Source organism: Prosopis cineraria, unplaced genomic scaffold (assembly GCF_029017545.1).
Source record: "Prosopis cineraria cultivar Desert tree isolate PC_DT_omini unplaced genomic scaffold, ASM2901754v1 PC904, whole genome shotgun sequence".
NCBI lineage: Eukaryota > Viridiplantae > Streptophyta > Magnoliopsida > Fabales > Fabaceae > Prosopis > Prosopis cineraria.
In genome coordinates this window covers 3,673-25,919 of record NW_026556229.1, presented here as the reverse complement: position 1 = coordinate 25,919, position 22,247 = coordinate 3,673, and the positions used below count along the sequence as shown (strand labels likewise).

The window sequence follows — 22,247 nt, the reverse complement described above, 5'->3', positions numbered from 1 at the left end:
GTCATACAGGAAGCGATCATCATCATTAAATAAAATTTTATTAATGTAAGAAAAATTTTAATTAGTCAAACAAACGAAAAAAGGAAAGTAATTTATGGAGTTGGGAATAATAAGCAAGGTTAATGAAAAAGCGTTATTTTTTTATCATTCATTATTTGACATATCAAATTTTATATTATTTAAATTTTAATTATATTTATTTTTCAAACATTTCAAATATGCTTCATGTGTGTAATAAAAATTATATATCATAAAATCAATATTCTTTTTATAATTATACATATAAATGTACTTCTCATTATATATTATTTAAATAATTTTTATTTTATTAAATTAAATTTTAAAAAAATATATTTAAATATAAATTTTATTATAATAATTAATTTTTATTAAATTAATTTTTATCAAATAAATTTTTGAAAAACTGACTTTTAGCAAACAAGAAACCAATCGAGCCTTGATATGGTTGTTAATCAAACGGTCCGCTTGAATGGGCTCTGTGGAAAACGTGGGGGCTTTTTCCACCAATATGTCAACGTCAACGTCAACGTCAACTTTTTTTAATTCAACAATCCCATCATTAATTAGTTGTTGGAGTCTTTATAAAAAAAAAAAAAAACTAGTGGCTTGGAGTTATTGCTACCCCCATATTTTATTGCACGAAAAACTGTTAAATGTTTTATTATTTTTTTAGGTAAAATTTTAAAATTTGATTCCTTTTTATTTTTGTGAGAGGTCATTTTCTAAAAATTTTTATCTTTAACTTATGAAAAGAAATTTTTATTTTAAGATCATTTTTGATCACGTCAGTTGGCTATTCAATTTCTCTGTTTATATGCTCCTTCTCTCGTAGTTATAGCGTCCATCGGCGTCGGCGAAGGCTCAGCAACTAACAACTGACGAAGGAAGAGCGAGGGGCAGAGAGGCACTGGAAGGTGTTGCAAGATGGAGAAAGCGATTCATAGACAGAAGATGCTGCTTGAACATCTTCGACCCGCTTCCTCAATTTCATCTTTTTCCCATCAATCTACTCATCTCTCTGTAAGTTCATCTTCTTCAAGTATCCGTCTCTTCACTCTTCCACTGTGCATGAATTCCTCAGATTCTACTCCTTTCTCGTTTTTTAATTTATTGAAAGACTTCTATTCCTTATGGCCTGTCTGCCTTTTTCGCTCTTTATTTTTTCACTTTTGTAGTTGCTACATGCTGGAATGAGTTTTCTTTTTTTTTGGCTTGTGTTGGTACTTGATGGTTCTCAAACTTCTACTCCTATTTCTTTCCCATACTAAATTTAATGATCTTTAAATGCTTATCTTGTATATACTAAAAGGTCGGAGATAAAATTTCTGATAATTATATTGGTAGTTTCTTTGTCTTGAATCTTTGGAATGTTTCTATCTTGTAGAGTTAGTCAATTCAAGCATTTGCAAATGCTTGGCTTTTTCATCGGCCGCAACTTTGCTTTTGCTCTTTCTTTTTAACGGGGTGGCTAATTTTTTTCTTTTTTTAGGCATCAATCTGTTCTGGTGAGAATTTTTCTCATGGGCGAACATCTGCATCTGAAGATGACGTGGTGATTGTGGCGTAAGTTGATTAATTCGGGACTGAGGATGCCAACTTACTGAGTATTTCTTGATTTGTTATTTTGTTAATCACAGTATTTAGCTTATTGTCTTTTATCATTTCCTGCAAAAACCAGTGCATACCGAACTGCAATCTGTAAAGCAAAGCGTGGGGCCTTCAAGGATACCCTTCCAGATGATCTCCTTGCCTCTGTTTTGAAGGTAAAAGTTATTTGATAAAGGAAAACATTGGAAATAAAATTGTTGGCAAAGAATTGGGTTTATGGGAACATTTGTAATCATTGTGACTAGTACAATTTACCTCAATCATGAGTTCTCATGTAGGCTGTGATAGAGAAAACAAATGTGCCCCCAAGTGAAGTAGGAGACATAGTTGTTGGCACAGTAATTGCACCAGGATCAGAACGAGCAATTGAGTGCAGGATGGCTGCCTTCTATGCTGGTTTCCCTGGTAACTTTGTTAATCAAGTTGAAATGACTATCCTCAAATGCATCATTTTCGAATAAGAATCCAGCTGTAAAAGCTGATTGAAAACGCGATTTATGTGAACTTCCTGCCCGGTTTTACTAGAAATTGAATTTGCAGGTTTATTTACTGATACTTGATGCTTAAAATTGCTATGCTATTTTATCCCCAACATCAATATATGGTTTATCACTTATATGATTAAAACAGATACAACGCCACTCAGGACTGTCAATAGGCAATGTTCATCTGGACTTCAGGCAGTTGCTGATGTTGCTGCTTACATAAAAGCTGGTTTTTATGACATAGGTAAGAATGAGAATGTCTGTTTGTTTAAAAGATCTTGGTGTTGACTCCACCTTCTTATTCATTGATTCAGGAATTGGAGCTGGATTAGAGTGTATGTCTCGAGATAATGTTACTAGGCCTAGTAAAATTAACCCAAAGGTGCATTTAAGATTTAATATTTTGAAGTCCATATTTTGTTTTTACAGCTATAAACATGGTTTGTTCAGCTTTACTTTTCATGTCCTTAACAGTTGGAAACTTTTGAACAAGCTCGGGATTGTCTTCTTCCTATGGGAATTACTTCTGAGAATGTTGCACTGCGTTTTGGCGTCACAAGGCAGGAGCAGGACCAGGCTGCTGTGAGTATGACAATTAAATATTCAAAGAACCGTTTAAGAGATTATCAAACTGAATGGACCTCTTTTGATTTGAATAAATAGGTTGAGTCTCACAAGCGTGCTGCAGCTGCAACAGCATCTGGTAAATTCAAAGAAGAAATCATTCCAGTTTCTACAAAGGTAAGTAGCAACAGCAAAGATGAACTTTCTAATTGTAAGATATAAGACATGAAAATGTTGATGAGGAGGCTTGCACTGAGGTTGAACTCTGACACACAATATGGTAGCTTCTCTGCTTTTTATTTGTAATGAAATCAAGGTAGAAATTTACTTCGATATAAACTTCTTATGATAATAATAATGGATAACTTAGAATCTTGGATAAGAATAAACTTCTGGACACTAAATAATGCTAAACTAAAACCATAGATAAGGATATATTCCTAATCCATTTGGGGTTCCACTTGAATAGGTTTCTTAACACTTTGATAAATTTCTGCAGTTTGTGGACCCAAAAACTGGGGAGGAGAAGAATATTATAGTTTCTGTTGATGATGGCATCCGGCCAAATACAAATTTGACAGATTTGGCAAAACTAAAGCCTGCATTCCAGAAGGATGGTTCCACAACTGCAGGTACTCAGGAAATCTGTTCTTGTTAATTTTATTACTTTGGCTAATTCTTTAGCTGTTTGCTCGTTTATGTTGTGTCTTACTTTATCTTCTAAATTCAGGGAATGCAAGCCAAGTAAGTGACGGTGCCGCAGCAGTTCTCCTCATGAAAAGAAGAGTGGCTGTGCAGAAGGGACTACCTATTCTTGGCATATTCAGGTACACTATAATTATTGGAAAAATCAATTCTTTAGAGGAACGTGGAACTAGACATAGCTCTGCATGTATACTGTAATATGTGACTAAGTGAGTTGTCCTTGCAATCCATGTTATCTCTTATATCTAATCCTTAGAAGGTAGTATTTTAAGGATTTAAAGTTAATGTTCCTCATTTTACCACTTAATTACAAATAGGCACGTGAAATCACTTATCTGGTAAGTATGAACTTAAGTATGGAAGAGGCATGTTGTGTTATTCCATCTATTCATAAATAGAATCAGGATTTCAGGTAAAACCTGCCTGATAAACTGTATAAGAATGTAGATTACTTTATTGGAGAGATTTTAAAGCTTTTGACCATCTGCTTCACGGTGTTCAAAATGGTGTAGGTCTAGCTACAATGAAAATTATTCATAACAAGCAATTCATCAATACTTTGAAATCTTGCCAAATACAGCCTAAATTGCAATGAGGCCTCAGAGGAGGAGCTCATCCCTAATATTCTGTATTACTGTATTATATTAAAATGAAATTGATGCACGGATGATGAATTCAAACTTTCTTTGCATTCTTGGCATCTCATTTTTTTTTTCTGTAGGAGTTTTGTTGCTGTTGGAGTAGATCCTGCCATCATGGGTGTTGGTCCGGCATTTGCTATTCCTCCTGCAGTGAAATCTGCTGGTCTTGATCTCAATGACATCAACTTATTTGAGATTAATGAGGTAAAATTTATGTCTCTATTTCTCTAGGCAAATAGAAAATTATAACCGGGCAATATGTTCTTAGCAATTTGATGGTCTTGTTTAGGCATTTGCTTCTCAGTACGTTTATTGCTGCAAGAAATTGGCACTGGATCCCAGAAAGGTCAATGTTAATGGTGGTGCCATTGCTCTTGGGCATCCTTTGGGCGCTACAGGTACTCAAAAGTTGGGAAATTTTTCCGTTAAAATTACTGTCATAGGAACCTTGAGACGTCCATATGCTTGATTGTTGTTTTTTGTTTACTCTTCTGTCCTTGATTGCATATTATTCAACAGATCAACAGGACGGTCTCTGTTCACTTTTCATGTTCAATGTAAGATGCTTTATTGTGAAGTTATATGCTGCCATTTTGTGTCAGGTGCTCGCTGTGTTGCTACACTATTGAATGAGATGAAACGCCGTGGCAAGGATTGTCGCTTTGGTGTAATATCTATGTGCATAGGTATTTTTACTCTAGGAAGATGAAAGATAACACAGAAAATGCATATATGCTCAATCTTGACTAACTGAAATCAAAGTCACGTTTTGTTGAAACTGTATATCATGTGAAACTCAGTAGAATGGTTAGAATTCTCTCTCAATCTTTATAGGTATTCTAATGAAACCTTTTCCAGATAAAGAACCTTGTGATTGGGAGATTCAGCATGAAAAGACTCTAGGGAAAATTTAATGCTCTAAGTTTGATTTCTCTGTGATAAAAGTTCTTAATAAATTCATTATTCGGATGTTCTCCTAATAGTTTATTCTTCTGCAATGAATTGGTGTTTTAATAAGTTGGTGTAACACAGAGACTGGCTTGCTTAGGAACTTGCATGATTTTCTTAGAAAAAGTAGTCTTATTCAAAATGAAAAAGTAAGGAGGCAAAACTGTTGCTCTTTGCTATGACAATAGAAGCAAAAGAACAGAACTGGATGGAGGATGTAAGTAAAACTTAAATGCATATGTGGAAAGAAGAGATTTAGAATACATCAGTGGAAAAGTACAGAGATTACTAATACATTGATGTCAGACTGCGATATCAATTCCTTGTCTTGACTAATAACAACGAATTGTCCATAATCATTGCAGGGTCTGGTATGGGAGCAGCAGCAGTATTTGAAAGAGCGGACTAATAACAGATCTGAGATTTCAGAATCGTTAGGGATTGTTACAAGTACAAAGAATTGTTTGTATACGTGCACACATGTTGAAAATTTTCTACGCTGAACTCAGTCATGCTTGGAAATGTTAAATATGTCAATAATCTCTTTCGTGGAATGGAAATTCATAAAGGTACCCCTACAAGAAGTAGTGCATAAATGATTGCATCACATAGAACAACTATCTTAGTCTCTTAATTTCTTTTGTGATATATTTCTTTTTTCCCCAGTAATGATATCTGGTTTATTATCTGTGAGAAAATTTATGGTCAAGAGTTTGGACTAAATTGAGATGAAAGTTCTGTCTAATTATTCACTAATCTTTTGATTTGAACATAATGAGTATATGATTTTTTCAATTATAACAAATTAAGGGCATGATTATATGAAGAATTATGCTGTTGTCTGCAAAATGGAAAAAGCTGTGATATTATTACAGGAAATTCGTGCACTTGTATTTGCTAATAGAATTGGATTTGTAGTTTCAATTTTGGCGTTGTCGTGAGAAGCTTTCTGCAGTATCAGCATTTGGCGGTAGAAAGTAAATCAAAATCTTTTAGAGCAAGATATTCCAAATTTCTTTACCGAAAACATCAAATAAAACGTTGAAATATGTTCTTTTTTCTTGGGGCCGATCGTTAGAGTATGCCATCATTCCTATCTTATTATTGTCCCCAAGAAAAGTGACCAAGATGGTGGAATTAAATCTCAATATTAATGTAAAAATTTTATTAATGAATGATTTATAAATACTTTTTATAAGCGTTATTTGAGTTTGGAAAGTAAAGGTATGCCTGGTTCTGAGTTTTCAGGATTTTACTCAAACTTTTTTTGAATAAAAAAAAACAAAAGGGAAATCTACGCATGGTAAATTTTCCATTAAATAGTCTTGGAAGTTATTATTTTAAAAGATTAAAATTGCCATCAATTTTTTAAAATTATTATTTTATTTATTTACATTTTTAATATTCTTCAACCTATATTTGACAATATGTGGATGGGCGTTAAAATAGGCAGATGTAAATTTTCTTATATATTTGACCACCATGTAGGACCACTATCTTGACGTTTCTTGTATATATAGCACAAGTGGGATTTTGTATTCTTTATTAGAAAATTTCAGAAGTTACTTATGAATTTCCATATTAATTCATTTTACAAGAAAACTTTTATACACGGATTAATTATTAAAATCCACGTATAATATAAATTATTACAACAGCATTTAATCATACATCTGCATTATATTCTTAAACACCAAAGTCCATGTGGGTTGAAAGAGATAATCTACAAAGATTTATTAGAAATCCACCTATTGAACATTGCAAAACATTCCTCAGGTTTATATTCAGGAGCTGTGTGCCCTGCACCCTGCAATTACAATTTGACATGAATAAAGTGAATCTATGAATGTTGTCAACCTTTATTTTTCATTCATTTTTTAAGTTGTCTTCGAACAAAATAAACAGAGTAACAAGCATATAGCTCATATTTGGTTCAAAGTTCTTACCTTTACAGTCGCAAATGTCATTTGATTGGAGTACCTCCTTGTATATCTGCTCCAAAAGAAACCAAAAAAAAAAAAGGAAAAAAAAATGTTAAAGCAAATAGAAAACATTTTGTTTTGAAGAATAATCATCTGCTTCAATTTTCTCAGTAGTTCCACCCAACATCCTTGTTTTAATTGAATTATAAGAAGATTTTTAATTTGGTTATATAATTGAGTTGGATTCAAACTTTGTATGGTCCAATTAGATGCAGCTTTCTCAAAGACATTTAATTTTTTGCATTTACACAAATTTAAATAAGAGACTTTGTGCTTAATCGGCTATAATTAAAACCAATGCGCGTTGAATATTAAGGAGAATTTTACAGAGTGATTATTTATAGAATCTATTATTCCTCTAAATGTTGCATAGAGACTTGAAGGAGTGTGTATTGAAAAAAAAAAAAGTAAAACCGGGTAAAATAGTGCCCGATTTGGTCAAGAATTAAGGGGAAACTAAGAAGTGGTTGAAATTTAAACTGGTCATGAAATCAGTAAAAACCAGTCATTTAAAAAATAATAGAAAAGGGTGAAAAAATAATTCTGATGAGATATAGAGAATATACATACCCTGCAACTTGGGAATTGACAAACCATGGCCTCCAGTCATCAACAATGGAGGAGTTTAAATCTCTGATCCATGCTTGAGTTGACATAAACGTAACTACTGAGTCATGATCTCCACCGAGCGCCAACAAAGAACCACCTAGTCTCTTACCAAAATCTATATATCAATTATTAAAAGAAATCCATAATCAATGCAAATCGAATTTCTAATTTTGTGGAAATTACAAGTCCATTTTTTTAATTCTTCTTAACTTTTAAAATAATAGTTGATTTTAAAGTCCAGAGAAAATACAACTGTTGGTACCCATAATTTTAACATGATGTAGTATTAAATTTCTATATCTTTTTCCGTTGCTCCAAACCCCTTAAGTTTCATATGTTTGCAATGTTAGTCCTTATATTTTTAAATATAAACACAATGACTTAACAATTATTAAAGTTACATACGGCTAAAACTTAAGGGATTTGGAGCAATGGAAAAAAGTATAGGCACTAATACTAGAACCAACAATTATATTTTCTCTAAAAGCTATTATCACACAGTGATGTATTAGAAAAAAAAATAGAGTAGCATAAATAAAGTGATATAATTGTGCTGTGTGCACATACAAGGCTTGCTTATTATATATGTGTGTGTACAACTATGTAGTTAATTAGTAATTGCAAATTGCCAAAAAAGAACAGAAAAAAGAAAAGCACACCTGTAAATCAAAGAACGATAACCTTGTCTGCTTAAATTTACATGAAATGGAAAGCTGGTGGTGACTTCGTAGCTATAGCCAGATTTATTACAACGTACCCATTTCTTTTTGCTTCCCTAAACATAACCATCAACCAACAATGCATGCATTTTCAAAACATCAGTATTATTGACCTTAATTTATTACATTTTACAATATATAAAAGATTAAGAACAAGGACAAGATAATTAATTAAGGAGAAGGAACTAAACTTTAATTTTAAAAAATGAAAAAAAAAAAACTAGCTGGTCATAAGCAAAACCTTTCGAACATGTAGTGCCTCTCGAACCTTGTCATCGTCAAGCCAAAAGTAGCTGAGGAAATACGGATAGTTCTAAATGACAGAAAGGATGAAAATGTGATTATATCTATCTTAAAAAAAAATTTCAATCTTAATTTGTGAATTATGCAAGGAAAAATGATATTTAATTAAGAACTGTCAGAAAAACATTACTTACAAGTAAGGATTTTGAATTTTTGAATTTTTTTTTTCAAAAAGATCTAAGTCATTTATTGGAATTAAAATTTTTCTGAGTTAATGTTTTTCAATGCTCATCTTCATTTTCAATAATTATTTTCTACATTTTCAATATTCATTTTTAATATTTTCAATATTTAGTTTCTCAATATTTCAGCAGTCATTTTAAATATTTTCAATACTCATCTTTCATGTTTTCAATACTGAAAACACTTATTTTTAATTCTTTTCATTACTAAAATCATGGAGAACGGATATTGAAAACACCTAAAGTGACTGCTAAGAAAAAAAAACATAAATTGAATCCTGAAAGTGCTAAAATGACTATTGAAAATGTGAAAGTCAAGTACTAACAATATACAAGATGAGTCTTGGAAAAATTCAATCAGAAAAATTTTAATTTCAACTAAGAATCATAGTTTTTCTTTAAAATTTCATAATTTTAGGATCTTTAAATGAATTTAATTTTCTTAGATGGTTCTCAAAATGGTTTTTTTTTTTTCATTATGCAATTTATGTGCCAAGAAAAATTACTCTGCAACTTAGAGGTGGAACAGTGAGGCGAGAACCAAGAGTCGTTTGAAATTTCTTGATCAGAGATCTCCTTCCAATCATGAGGCCTAGGCGAATAGCTCTCACATTTGGGATCCAAAATGCCGAAACTATTAACTCCTGAAATGAGCTGAGATTGAGGGAAAATAGTTTACTTACAACATAATTAATTATTATCTACAGAAAGGATCAGTATATTTTATTCCAATAATTTATAATTTATAATCATAATCAGTAAAAATATATTGAATAGTATGCAGTAGAATGTGATCTTTACTAACCTCATGTAAGGTGTCGATGTTCCTTAGACATAACTGACTTTTGTGATCTATATTTATGTAATCTCCTTTACAATTTTTCTGCAACGACTGTCCACATACAATAAATTGTTACATTCATAATCAACTCAAATTTAATAAAATGTATTATGAGTTATCACAATAGTATAATATAATAATTATTATATTACCATATAAAGTTCATCGGGAATCAGTCCCATTCCATGAGCAAATTGGGGGAGAAAATTTTTTTCTTCCCCTGTTGTGAAGGCGTTCCCAAGCACATATCCCTGAAAAATTTGTGACATACGTTAAGCAGTGTGAATGAATTAAAATTTAAAAATAATGTTCTATCACTTTCATTCCAGTTAAAGTACAATGATGCAAACCATGATCTTGTTTAAACTAAGATGTCTTCATTATAACCTCATAGCTAGGTTTACATTGTCCTGAGCAACTACATATCATGCCAAGCATCTTAGATTTTATATCTCAGCTTAGGTCTTGTAGAAGGTATTGCAGGCTGAAAGTGTGGTGTCTTTGGGCACGACTCAAATCAGAATTCTCATCACTGCTACCAACAGAAAGTACAGTGAAAGAGTTGAATTGCAGGACAAGGAGAAGATATATTGGTGGCAGACGTATTGGGAGAAATGGTTAAATGCAGATGATAGAAATAAAAAGTTTTTCCACTTCATGACTGTCCAAAGGAGGCTGAGAGTGGAAAAAGGTATGTAGCTTCCAGGGGAAGTGAATTGCAAGCTCTTTGCTGGAGAGGTGGTGGAGGAAATGAGTGACATGAAGGTTTAGATTTGATTACTGATGGTTTCTGGAACCTGAATTTGATTGCTGGTTTAATTACTAAAGAAGAAGGAAGGGAATTACAGTGTGAACTCAGGTTACAAGCTGATCTGGGAAATTGTTCAAGGTCAACCAAATCTGAAACCTGATTAATCTTTTTAAAATACTGACTAGCAGCTCTGAAGGTGGACGTGAGTAGCAATATAGAAGCCTAAGAAGAAGCATTAGTAGAGCTGAAGGTGTATATCCAATGTTTTGTTTCCTTGGTACAATGCTGCTCGTTCGATGGTAGCTATAGCATTTAGACTTTGTTTAAAATGGGAAGAAAATAGCAAAGAGAGAGAGTTAAAACTAAAGGAAAAACTTTATATTAGGAAGGAAAAAAATGTCTTTTTCTTCTACTTTTCTCTCATTCCTATTTTCTTTTCATTTCCAAATGGAGGGTTAGACATGCAGAACCTTTGGGATGATGTTTTGAACCCCACCCTCATTGGCTAAATAATTAGAAAATATAGGTAACATCTTTTGTAGTGTCTTTGCTTTACATAGGTTGTATGTTAGGTTTTAAATGGTGTTTGTTTTCTGCTGATTTAATAGGTTGTCTAAATAGGTTGTTTTTTGTCCTTTCATTGAGTCCATTAGTGAGTGTAATATATATATATATATATATATTTACATCAATAAAATGGACTGACTTTTTGCTCCAAATAGAAAAAAACTACTATATGAGTTTTAGATCTAAAGCAGGAAAGGGAATGTTTTCAGAAAATCAATGGCAAACCTGGAGATTTATCCACGGTTGAATACCAATTTTATTTCCTGTGTACCAATAATGTCAAAGACAAATGTCAACTTTCTCATGAAACACAAGACGAACAATAATAATAATTAGACTCTATATATATATATATATATATATGCAAGCACCAAATGTTTCTTCTATGAATAATGTAACTTTTAGTCTTGTAATTTATTGAGTTGTACCGAATCAAAAATCTATAAGGATTAAATTATTTCCAGTCAAAATTTAAAGAATGAATCCATGACTGAAAACAAATTCAAGAACCAAAAAATATATTTTCCCCTTCTCTTATGATCATGGCTTAAACAATGTCTTGCATGTGTATTCAATTAACCATTTGAGAGTTTCTTACCATTAGAAATTTCTTGAACAATAGCAGGAATAGGAAGGCCAGAATATGAGTCACCTCCAATGTAAACTTGATTTGACAAAAATCTTGGATGATCAACCAGCCACTGCAACGAATACGAGACATATAGCTAGTTATGTGTTTATGCAGATTTATTCATCTTGCTTATTATTGTTTAATTCTCTGTAATTTCATTCTTGCAAGAAAAATTACTGAAAAACGAAAATCTTAAAAAACAGAGCACAAAACAGAGGTAGTTAACTAGGGATTGATTTAGGTACCTTTTCTAAGAAATTGATGGATATTGTTAATTAAGTTCCAATCACCTCGTTGAAGATCTGATTTAGTTGCATAAGAAAAGCCAGTTCCAAGTGGCAAATCGGCAAAGATTATACTACATGCCTGAATTAACAAATTAAATAAATACATCAACGTATCATAATCATGTGAGTATTAACTAATAACAGAGGATTTCAGTAATGGAACTTTTACCTTCGTCCATCCTTGTGGCCTCAAATCCAGATGAGGCACGCTACCATTGTATGTCTCAACCTTGAATTGGATTGGACCTACATAATAACATTATTTAAAACAAAAAACTCTTTGATTTGAGAAACATTTGAGTTCTAGATATGTAGTAACCTATATGAAACAAAAGGCCAGAAATGGAAGAGCAGCCAGGACCACCAGTGAGCCATAGCATAAGAGGATCCTCTTGTGGGTTGTTCTCAGATTCAATGAAGTAATAGAACACTTGTCCTTCTTCTTCTGATTCACCCACCCCCACATACCTAAACACACATATGGTGATTGACACACATTTTAACAAAGAGGAAGGTGATTAATTAGTTAATTAAGTTTCAAAATTGGGAAAAACAACACTAACCCAGTTTGCAGGTGAAAAGGAAGAGGCCCTTTGAAGCCAGGAAGGTAACGTACAGTTGAGCCAGAAGTTGCAACTCGAGTAGAAATCTGCAACAAGAGAGTCGCAAGAAGCAGAGTCCCATACATGATAATGCTAAATGAACCTTCGTCCAATATTTTGAAACCCGGACCAGACATTGAACTGGAAAGAGCAACGGGTCGCGGTTTTTATGGTCCAACCGATTAGACCGGCGGTCGAACCGGTGACATAAAAATTAAATAAAAAATAAAATTTATATGCGCAATTATATAAATAAAACATTAATTTATCAATGATACTTGAGATTTCGACCTCAAAAGCTAGATGCTTGGATTGTTGGAGCTAGAGATAGAGAGGCATGTTAGTACAAGCTTGTAATCTCAAAAGAAAATGTTGGACTTGGAGGCACGCTGTCATATCATGACTAACAAGCTTTCGATCTCGATGCTAAAGGTTAAATCTTTAGAGTTGGAGGCAGATGTTGGAGGAGAAGTTAGAGATTGAATTTGGACCATGAAGGAGATATTAGAGATTAGATAAGAGAAGAAAAGAGAGAATTAGTGATTAGAGAAGAGAAATTGTGAATCTAAGCAACTCAGCCTAAATTTCTTTTTTTTTTATTTTTTTGGCTTTGAACCGGGTTGACCCGGGTCCGGTTTCTGGGTCAACGCCGGTTCTCTCAAAACCAGGCGCTTCAATTTGGGTCAACCCGGGTCAGAAGTCAGATTGGTTCAATTGGTTGAACCGGACCGTTTTGTTCAGCGGGTGACGGTCAGATCATCCGGTCCGGTCCAATTTTTACATCATTGCCTTCGTCTCTTCTTCTACTTCGTAAAAAAAAAAGAAATAATTTTAGAGCCATTCAAAAAAAATGAAATAGAATATTTAAAGAAGAGATAAAGCCGGTCAACCCACCAAATTTCTAATCAATCCCTAAGATCACTTTTTTTTAAATCAAATAATAGAAAGACAACTTAAAAAAAAAAGAATGAAGGAACAAATTACCCCGGACTCTAGGTCAATTAATATCATACATCTTAAACTTATTTATTACATAAATTATTCTTTTAATTTTTAAAAATAATATAATTTGATCCTTGTTATTAATAAAAGTTAATTTTGATCATAATTAAAAAATGATAAAAAAAGACATCAAAAATTATAAAAAAATAACAAGATTTTCTTTTTATCATTTTCTATAATTTTTAGGTCATTTATTATAATTTTTAGTCCTTTTTTATTATTTTTTTCTGTCATTATTTAGTCAATTAACTGTCAAAATTAACTTTTATTAATATTAAAAATTAAATTGTACTATTTTAAAAAAATTAAAAAAATAATTTATATAATAAATAAGCTCAAAGTCTATAGTAATATTGAATGTAAATTTTAAAAATAATTTATTCATTAACTATTTAACAAATGGTATTGGAATAAAAAAAACAGAGGCCTTGTAGTGAACAAAGACAGATGCAATAATGAGAAGATATACGATTATCAATATTAAAACTCCTATCCCTTTCATGCCAGCTACCCTTTTGTTGAAAATATCCCTCCAAATCTTGGGTTGAATATTGTAAACTAGGGTAGGTACGTAGAATCAGATTACATATATGATATCATATATGCCCATATGATACACGTGCACTACTAAAAAAATTATATATAACACCTTATATATAAATAAACTGATATAGTTGAGGTAAGATTTGAATTGAAGGAATATATAACAATTATTTCAATTAAATGCTATATATTTTTATGATTATATAATGATTAGTTGAAAGAATCGTTGTAAATAATTTTATTTTTAATTTTTTTAAAAAATTAGATAACGGTTGCTAATAAGTAATTTCTCAATATTGTATATTATTTTAAATTTTATTTAAGTGCTTACTTTCATTTGTGGCTCTTGCTCTTGTGTGCAGTTTCTCTCTGTATTTTCGAAATCCGTCTCCTTGCATTCCATATCTCCTTCAGTACTCGTTCAATCTGCTGCTGTCAGGTTCCATATCTGTGTTCGTCTACTCAATCTTCCGTGCAAGTTCCCATTTTTGGTGCTTAAATCTTCATGTTTGTCTCTAATACAGGATAGTAAATGGTATATATAAATGCTTCAAAAAGTAGTTGAGTGCCTTGCATTTGATGGCATCTATTGCTGAAATTTTTGTTGAAATGTTTCAAGTTTTCAAATTTTCCAGAGAAATAGGTGTCCCCAAGAAGCATATTTGACAAAGATGTTGATGAGTAATGTTTTCAAAATCAAATTGGATATTGAACTGAAAAAACAAATGGTTTATAGTTTATATGTTCAATCGAGTTGAATCAATGATCGAATTAGTGATATAATAATTAAATTAAAAAAAATATATATGTAAATAAAAAATTAAATATAAAAAATAAATACAAAATTGATACATAATTTAAAAATAAAATCAAATATTTTAAATTTATAATGATTTAACAAGCCACATGATATAACATAACATTAAATAATTAAAAAAAAGGGGTCATTTTGTAAAAAGAAAAAAGGGGGTCATTTTTTGAACTGTCCATTTTTTAAGAACTAGATCTAGTAACCGACTTGATTCGGTTTCCTATCCAAAAGCCCATCCAAAGCATTGTAATCCAGCCCAATTTTCAAAAAGTTTTTTCAGATTGACAGGTCGATAGGTTGCCTATCTGGTCTGGTTCAGTTTTTAAATAATTGTTTGAGTCTACAGTTTTTGTTATTTTAGGGTTTTAATGCTAAATGTGGAAATTTAAAACCTCTACCTATTGATTTATATTTCCATTTTAAAATGAAGTTATTCCGTCAAATACAGAACATTGCAGAGAATACGTGCACCTATACATCCCACAAGCCACGTAGAATTGATCTTCCCATGCCTAGTTTATATACATCCCACAAGCCACGTAGAATTGATCTTCCCATGCCTAGTTTATTGACTAATCCATATTTCCTCCATGACCACATGAGACTTTCTTATTCGTAGATTCAAAATGCCAAGTTATTCTAATTTATTGGTATACATCTCATAATAGATCTTTCCATTTAGTCTCCCTTTGATTTCATTTGTCCGGTATGTTAATCATTATAATTTCAATGTCATTTACTTCAAACGTAGAGATGTGTACCAGAATCATAACTCGCCTTAAAATTGCTATGTGAAACCTATAATAATAACAAATTTGCCATAAAAAAGGGGACAAAACAAGCACCCACACGCGTTCGCGTCTCCGTTTTATCTCGTCATTGCTTCTCGAGTGTCAATGGAAAATAATTTTTTTTTTAGCACCCGAACAGTAATGTCGTTTTATCAAATGAACATAAAAAACAAGAGTTCAAAGATAAACAACAAAGAACCTACGAGGCATCACAAAATACTTGTAAGGCAACTGCTAGTAATAACGGTCTTATACAATGAGATTCAAATTAATTTAGATGGAAGATGATAATATTTATAGGCTTCTTAGGATACCGAAAATGTTGAAATAAAAAATAAACAACCAAGAAATCATAAAACAACACACAAAAACCAATACCCAAGACGCAATACAAAGTCCATAAAACAAGAAGAAAATTTAGGGAGTCGGCTTTGCTCCTTTACAAAGTCGCTTCTATTTTGTTCCTCTACACTTAAGAGCAAATTTAGACTGTTTAGATTAATTTGAATGACTCAGATTATTTTTTATTCATATTTCTATTTATAAAAATAAAACATTTAAAAAATTATAAAAAATATATGGTAATAAATTTGATAATCAATATGAATAATCTAGATTTTTATAACCAAAATAGATCAATTTATAAAAATTTTAAAAAATTATAATATTAAATCAAACTAGTCAAATTATAATAAAAATTATAATATTAATTACTTCAACCTGTCTTGGTTTGCTTTTGTTTTGATTTCAAGAAATCCCTGCATAGATCATATTTCAATCTTAGAGAACTTCTTGTTCTTCGTTCTTACCTTTACAGTGGCAAATATCATCTGATTAGAATACGTCCTCGTATGTCTGGTCAAAAGGAAACGAACATGTGAGAGAGAGAAGAAATTAGCAAAGAAATGTGATAGATCATATATTTTATATATTTTTATCGTCGACCTTTTTATTAATAAATTGTAACTAATTGAGATTAATTAAAATATATTTTATTTTATGGATCACTTTATATTTGTGAGAATTAATGAATTAAATTTTAAAAATTATGATTAAATTGTTCATTTAATATATTTGCACATGTAACTATTAAATATTATTTTATTTTGTGCAGACTTTTGAATCTTACTAGCATTCACTACTTGTGCGATGCACGGTACCATAAATTTTTCACAACCAACAACAACTCTTGTAGAGTAAATGTAGAGAAATTAATACATGAATTATTAATATCAAATGAGATGCTGAAAAATAATAACATGACACTATAATTATTTTCAAGACAAATTCCTAAACACCTCTCGGTATACTACATTTGTTGGGCTTCCGGTGTATTTAATTTTATCATCTCAAATTATAGTTTTTGGGTAAAATTGTGTAAATTATAATTAAGGTCATTAAGGGTAACTTAACCATTTTCATTGAATCATTGAACTTTTAGCATGGTGCCCCTGACAGCCGCAGAAATTGAAATTGAAACGAGAGAGAAGAACGAAGGTGGGGCATGACCTTTTTCAAAAATAAGGAACAGAGGGAGTGAGAGGCGGGAGCATTGTCGGAGAAAAGCAAATAAGATTCTGTTTAATTTAAAGAGAGAAAAAAAAAAGGAAGGTAATGAAGGGAAAGAAATGTGAGGGAAGAGGAAGGAGGCTCCCTCCAATTTGGAGGGAGGGGCTCCCCATGTTTGATAAGGTAGTGGGGGAAGGAAAATTTTAAAATTTTTCTCCCCTCCTCTCTCCAACCAAACAATACCTAAAGAGCGCATAGGCTTACGGGCTCAAGTATCTTTTTTTGGGTCATATTTGATGACAGTGGCGGACTTACGTAGTGGTCAGTGTGGGCAAATGCCCCCCTGAAAATAAAAAATTTACATGGGTATATGTGGTAAATTTTGCATCCTGTCCTCACTCATCTTTTTTTTTTTAACCCAGTGAAATTTAATCCAAATCAAAGCAATAAACTTAGCCCAAATCCAATCTTTGTAACAAAGCCCACAAAACAAAAAATGAACAATTGATCCTCACCCAAACGACAAAACCTCATCCTCAATAATAATTATTTCAAATAATAAAATCTAACAAAATTTAGCTTTTAAAAATTGTGCCCTAACAGTCGGTTGGCCCCATACGCAAGAGAAGCAGTGGCAGACTCGCACAAGAGGAGAATTGAAGAATTGGATTTTGGAGAACCATAGCTTCAAGCTTTAGCAAAAGAAGAACACGCCAAACTCAGGTACTTTCCAGTTTTTCTTGAATCTTCTCCTTGATTATGAACATAGAGCAAGCAGTCGAGAGCTGTGAGTTGAAAAAAAAACTTCACTTTCATGTTTGAATCTGTCAATTTAGGGGAACGAAAATCATGGAACTGGAGAGTCAACTAAAAAGAGAAGTTGAGCAGTTGAGCCAGAGATGAGACTGAGAGATAATGGAATTGATTGAGGAAAAAGATGAAAAGGTTGTAGAAAAAGTGATTTGAGAAGGAAAAGTCATTGAAAAATGAGAGCTTGCATGTGGGTAGAAGACTATGGAAAGTTATTTATTAATTTTTAAATAATTATTTAATATATTTACTTTTGATAATGTTGGTGAGTGTTGACTGTGGAATGAACTTCATTTGCGCATCAATATTAAAGATTAAAATGACAAAAGTGGCTTGCATGTGGCTTGTAATAGATTATCAAAATGTTGGCTTGCAATAGAATACTATATAAATAAATCTAATTGATTGTGAGTTGCTTTTGTTTGTACTGAGTAGTTATTTTGAATCTTGAGACAATAAATTTCAAGAATAATTGAATCATGAGATGCCTATTTGTTAATTATAAAATTAATTTCTATTTTAGTTAATTATTTATTTATGATGAGAAATTTTTTTAAGTATATTGATTAGATAATTTTGATTTACAATAGGTGAATCACAAATTATTTGAATTTTGAAAAGAATATGGAAAGATTCTTAAGAGAAAAGTGCCATGTGAGGAGCATCAATCTTCATCCATACATCATCAATCAAATCCTCACCACCACCATCAACAACAAGAGAATCAATCTTTAGAAGAGTTGCCATCGGACTCAGGAAAACGGATTAAAATTTCATCCTATCATCCTAATGAGAGGGATAAGATAAGAAGAGCTTATTTACAAAAGGGACCATGTCAAGCTATTCAACGTAATTTTCCCCAAAGAAGAATTGGGAAGACTTTGAGAAGATTTTGTCCCTCTTGATTTAATGAATTTGGCAATTGGTTAGAGTATAGCATAGAAAAAGATGCAGCATTTTGCTTGTGTTGTCACCTTTTTAAACCTGATTTTGGGAAGCAATCTGGTGGTGATTCATTTGTTATGGAAGGATTTACAAATTGAAATAAAAAAGAAAGACTCTCATCTCATGTTGGAGGCCCTAATAGTGCTCACAATATTGCTTGGAAGAAATGTCAAAATTTGATGAATCAAAATCAACACATAGAAGTTGCAATTGCCAAGCAAGATGAACAAGTTTGAGACTTATACCGAAAGCAATTGACAGCTTCAATTGACTGCATTTGCTTTCTTTTGAAGCAAGGATTAGCTTTTCGTGGTCATAATGAATCATGTATGTCAGCCAATAGAGGTAACTTCCTTGAACTTCTAAAGTTTCTTGCTAATCACAATGAATTAATTAAAAATATTGTCTTAGACAGAGCTCCTGAAAATAGTCGTTTAACTGCTCATAAAATTCAGAAGGATATTGTTCATGCTGCTGCTGTGGAGACCACTAATGCAATTATTAATGATCTTGGAAATGAATTGTTTTCCATTATTGTTGATGAGGCACGTGACAATTCAAATAAAGAGCAAATGGCTATTGCTTTGCGTTATGTTAATAAAAAGGGAAGCATTGTTGAACAATTTCTTAGCATAATGCATGTTAAGGATACTACAGCTTTATCATTAAAAAGGGCAATTGATAAATTATTTAGCACACATGGGTTGAGTATATCTAGTATCCGTGGACAAGGTTATGATGGTGCTAGTAACATGCAAGGTGAATTTTGTGGTCTCAAAAGTTTGATTTTAAAAGAAAATTCATGTGCATTTTATGTACATTGCTTTGCTCATCAATTACAACTCACCTTAGTTGCCATTGCTAAGAATCACATTCAAGTTGCTTCTCTTTTCAATTTGGTGTCTACTTTGTTAAATGTTGTTGGGGGTTCTTGCAAAAGAATTGATATGCTTCATGAAAAACAAATAGCTAAAATTAGAGAAGTTTTGAAAAATGGAGAAATTTCCACTGGACGAGGCTTGATCCAAGAAGTTAGTCTCAAGCGAGGTGTTGACACACATTGGAGTTCTCATTATGCAACTTTGGTTAATCTAACAGTAATGTATTCTTCTGTGATTGATGTGCTTGAAATTATAAAGGAAGATGCCTCAAGTACAGACCAAAGAGCTGAGGCTAATGGTCTCTTACAGTTGATAGAAGCTTTTGATTCTGCATTTACTTTACATCTAATGAAGCATGTACTGGGTATTTCACATGAATTGTCACAGGCATTACAAATAAAAGATTAAGATATTGTCAATGCCATGAATTTGGTTAACATTGCAAAGAAACAATTACAAGTTATGAGAGATAGTGGATGGGAGTCTTTATTAGATGAAGTAACTCTGTTTTGTAATTTGCATGATATTGATGTTCCAAACATGGAAGACCTTTTCTTGTCTAAAGGGAGATCACGTCGCAAAGGTAAAGCTCAAGATATTACAGTAGAACATCATTACCGAGTTGAATTATTTTATACTATTGTGGACATGCAACTTCAGGAACTTAATGATCGTTTCACTGAGACAAATACTGAATTGCTCCTTTGCATGGCTTGTTTAAATCCAGGAAACTCGTTCTCTAGTTTTGACAAGAGCAAATTGATTAAGTTTGCCAAATTTTATCCACATGACTTTTCTTCAACTGATTTGGTGATGCTTGACAATCAACTTGAGACTTACATAATTGATATGCATGGCAGTGTTGAATTTACATCTCTGAAAGATATTAATAGTCTTGCAGAAAAATTAGTTGAAACGGGAAGACATGTTGTTTATCCACTTGTTTATCTTTTATTGAAGTTAGCAATGATTTTACCCGTTGCCACAGCAACAGTAGAAAGAGCATTCTCTGCCATGAAGATTGTGAAAAATCGATTACGCAACTGAATGAGAAATAAATGGATGCATGATTACTTGGTGACCTACATTGAAAGGATGTTTTTAACAGTATTGATAATGAATTGATTATTTAACAGTTTTAAAATATGAAACCACGTCGACAATAATTGTAAGGTATGTAAATATTTGATTTTATATAAATTTTACTTGATATTAGTATAGTTTCTTATGATATGACAATAGTTATCTTTTCTTTTAAATAGATTGCCCCCACTGGCCTAGGGTCCTAGGTCCGCCACTGTTTGATGAGTATAGGGATGATTTGGACCCTTCATTTTTTAAATGACATCTGCCATTAATTTAAAATTATTTTTAAAATATTTTTATATAAATTTATCAAAATACAAATTACAAAAAATTATAATATTAAATATAAACTGTTCAGCGTATATTTAGATGATCAATTAATTAAAATTATAAAATTATTAATATTAAATTGAACCTTTTAATTATATTTATATTGTTTAGAATATATTTGAATAGTCAATTTATAAAAATTATTAAAAAAATATTAAACTAGGTCATATAGATTAAATTTGTATTTGCTAAATTGGTGATAAACAAATTTATCAAAGACTTCTATATTTTTTACATATTTTTATTTTAATAAATATAAATAATAGTAAAAAGCTTAAATTAGACAATTTAAATCTTATAATGGGGTGATAAGTATGGTAATATTTATCCTCTAATAACATAAAAAGTATTCAATATTAATATTCTAATTTTTATATACTTTATTTTTATAAATATCATATTAAAATATTTTAAAAATAATTTTAAATCAACGGCAAGGATTATTTGAAGAGAAATGAAAGGCTCAGATCTCTCCACAAGGGTGATGAGCGCCCAGCAGCACTGAATGTGTTTCCCTCGTTTTTTGTTTTTTGTTTTTTGTTTTTTTTTTTTTACCTCCATCTTCCCTCCATTTCTCCTTATCTAACCGTTCAATTTGTATTCCTGCCATTCAATATTCTGTCTGCCTAGACAATTTACTTTCAACTGGTTTTTGACACTTTTTTTTATTAAAAAACACAGAATTATTTGTAAAAATAAATGTTATTATACTTTTTCAAACTATTTAAAATAAAATGTTATTCTTATGTTTTAAATTAAAGTTATTATAAATTTAATTATTAAATAATTTTTATCTTTATTGTATTGTTCATAAATAAAATATTAAAAATGGGGAAAACATTGTTTCGGTGAGTAAAAATATGTTTGAGTGAAAAATATTAAAATTTTAAAAACTTCCTTGGAGAGAAAATCAATTTTTATATGCTTTTCAGAATTTTAAATCAACGCCGTTACGTCTCTGAGTAAAAATTATTAAAATGATACATTCATATATACACATATTTTAATAAAAATAAAGATTTAAATACTTTATAAACAAATATGGGTTAAAGATTATTTTTCTTCAACACTGTACACCCAGTACTAAATACAA

The 22,247-nt window shown here is 31.4% G+C and overlaps 1 protein-coding gene and 2 pseudogenes across 1 annotated transcript; 2 read left to right on the top strand and 1 right to left on the bottom strand.

Annotated features, from left to right (window-relative positions):
- The first annotated feature begins 826 nt into the window (after positions 1-826).
- LOC129298753 (3-ketoacyl CoA thiolase 1, peroxisomal-like) lies at positions 827-5,541 on the top strand. Its single transcript, XM_054937186.1, has 14 exons — positions 827-1,041; positions 1,511-1,584; positions 1,700-1,784; positions 1,908-2,034; positions 2,260-2,358; positions 2,429-2,496; positions 2,589-2,696; positions 2,778-2,855; positions 3,178-3,310; positions 3,409-3,505; positions 4,105-4,228; positions 4,314-4,422; positions 4,627-4,710; positions 5,338-5,541. The coding sequence occupies exons 1-14, from the start codon at positions 946-948 to the stop codon at positions 5,379-5,381; spliced, it is 1,326 nt and encodes a 441-aa protein (XP_054793161.1). The 5' UTR covers positions 827-945; the 3' UTR covers positions 5,382-5,541.
- A 1,047-nt stretch (positions 5,542-6,588) lies between these two features.
- Positions 6,589-12,559, bottom strand: LOC129298754 (serine carboxypeptidase-like 11; annotated as a pseudogene).
- A 286-nt stretch (positions 12,560-12,845) lies between these two features.
- Positions 12,846-20,880, top strand: LOC129298752 (uncharacterized; annotated as a pseudogene).
- Positions 20,881-22,247: the final 1,367 nt, after the last annotated feature.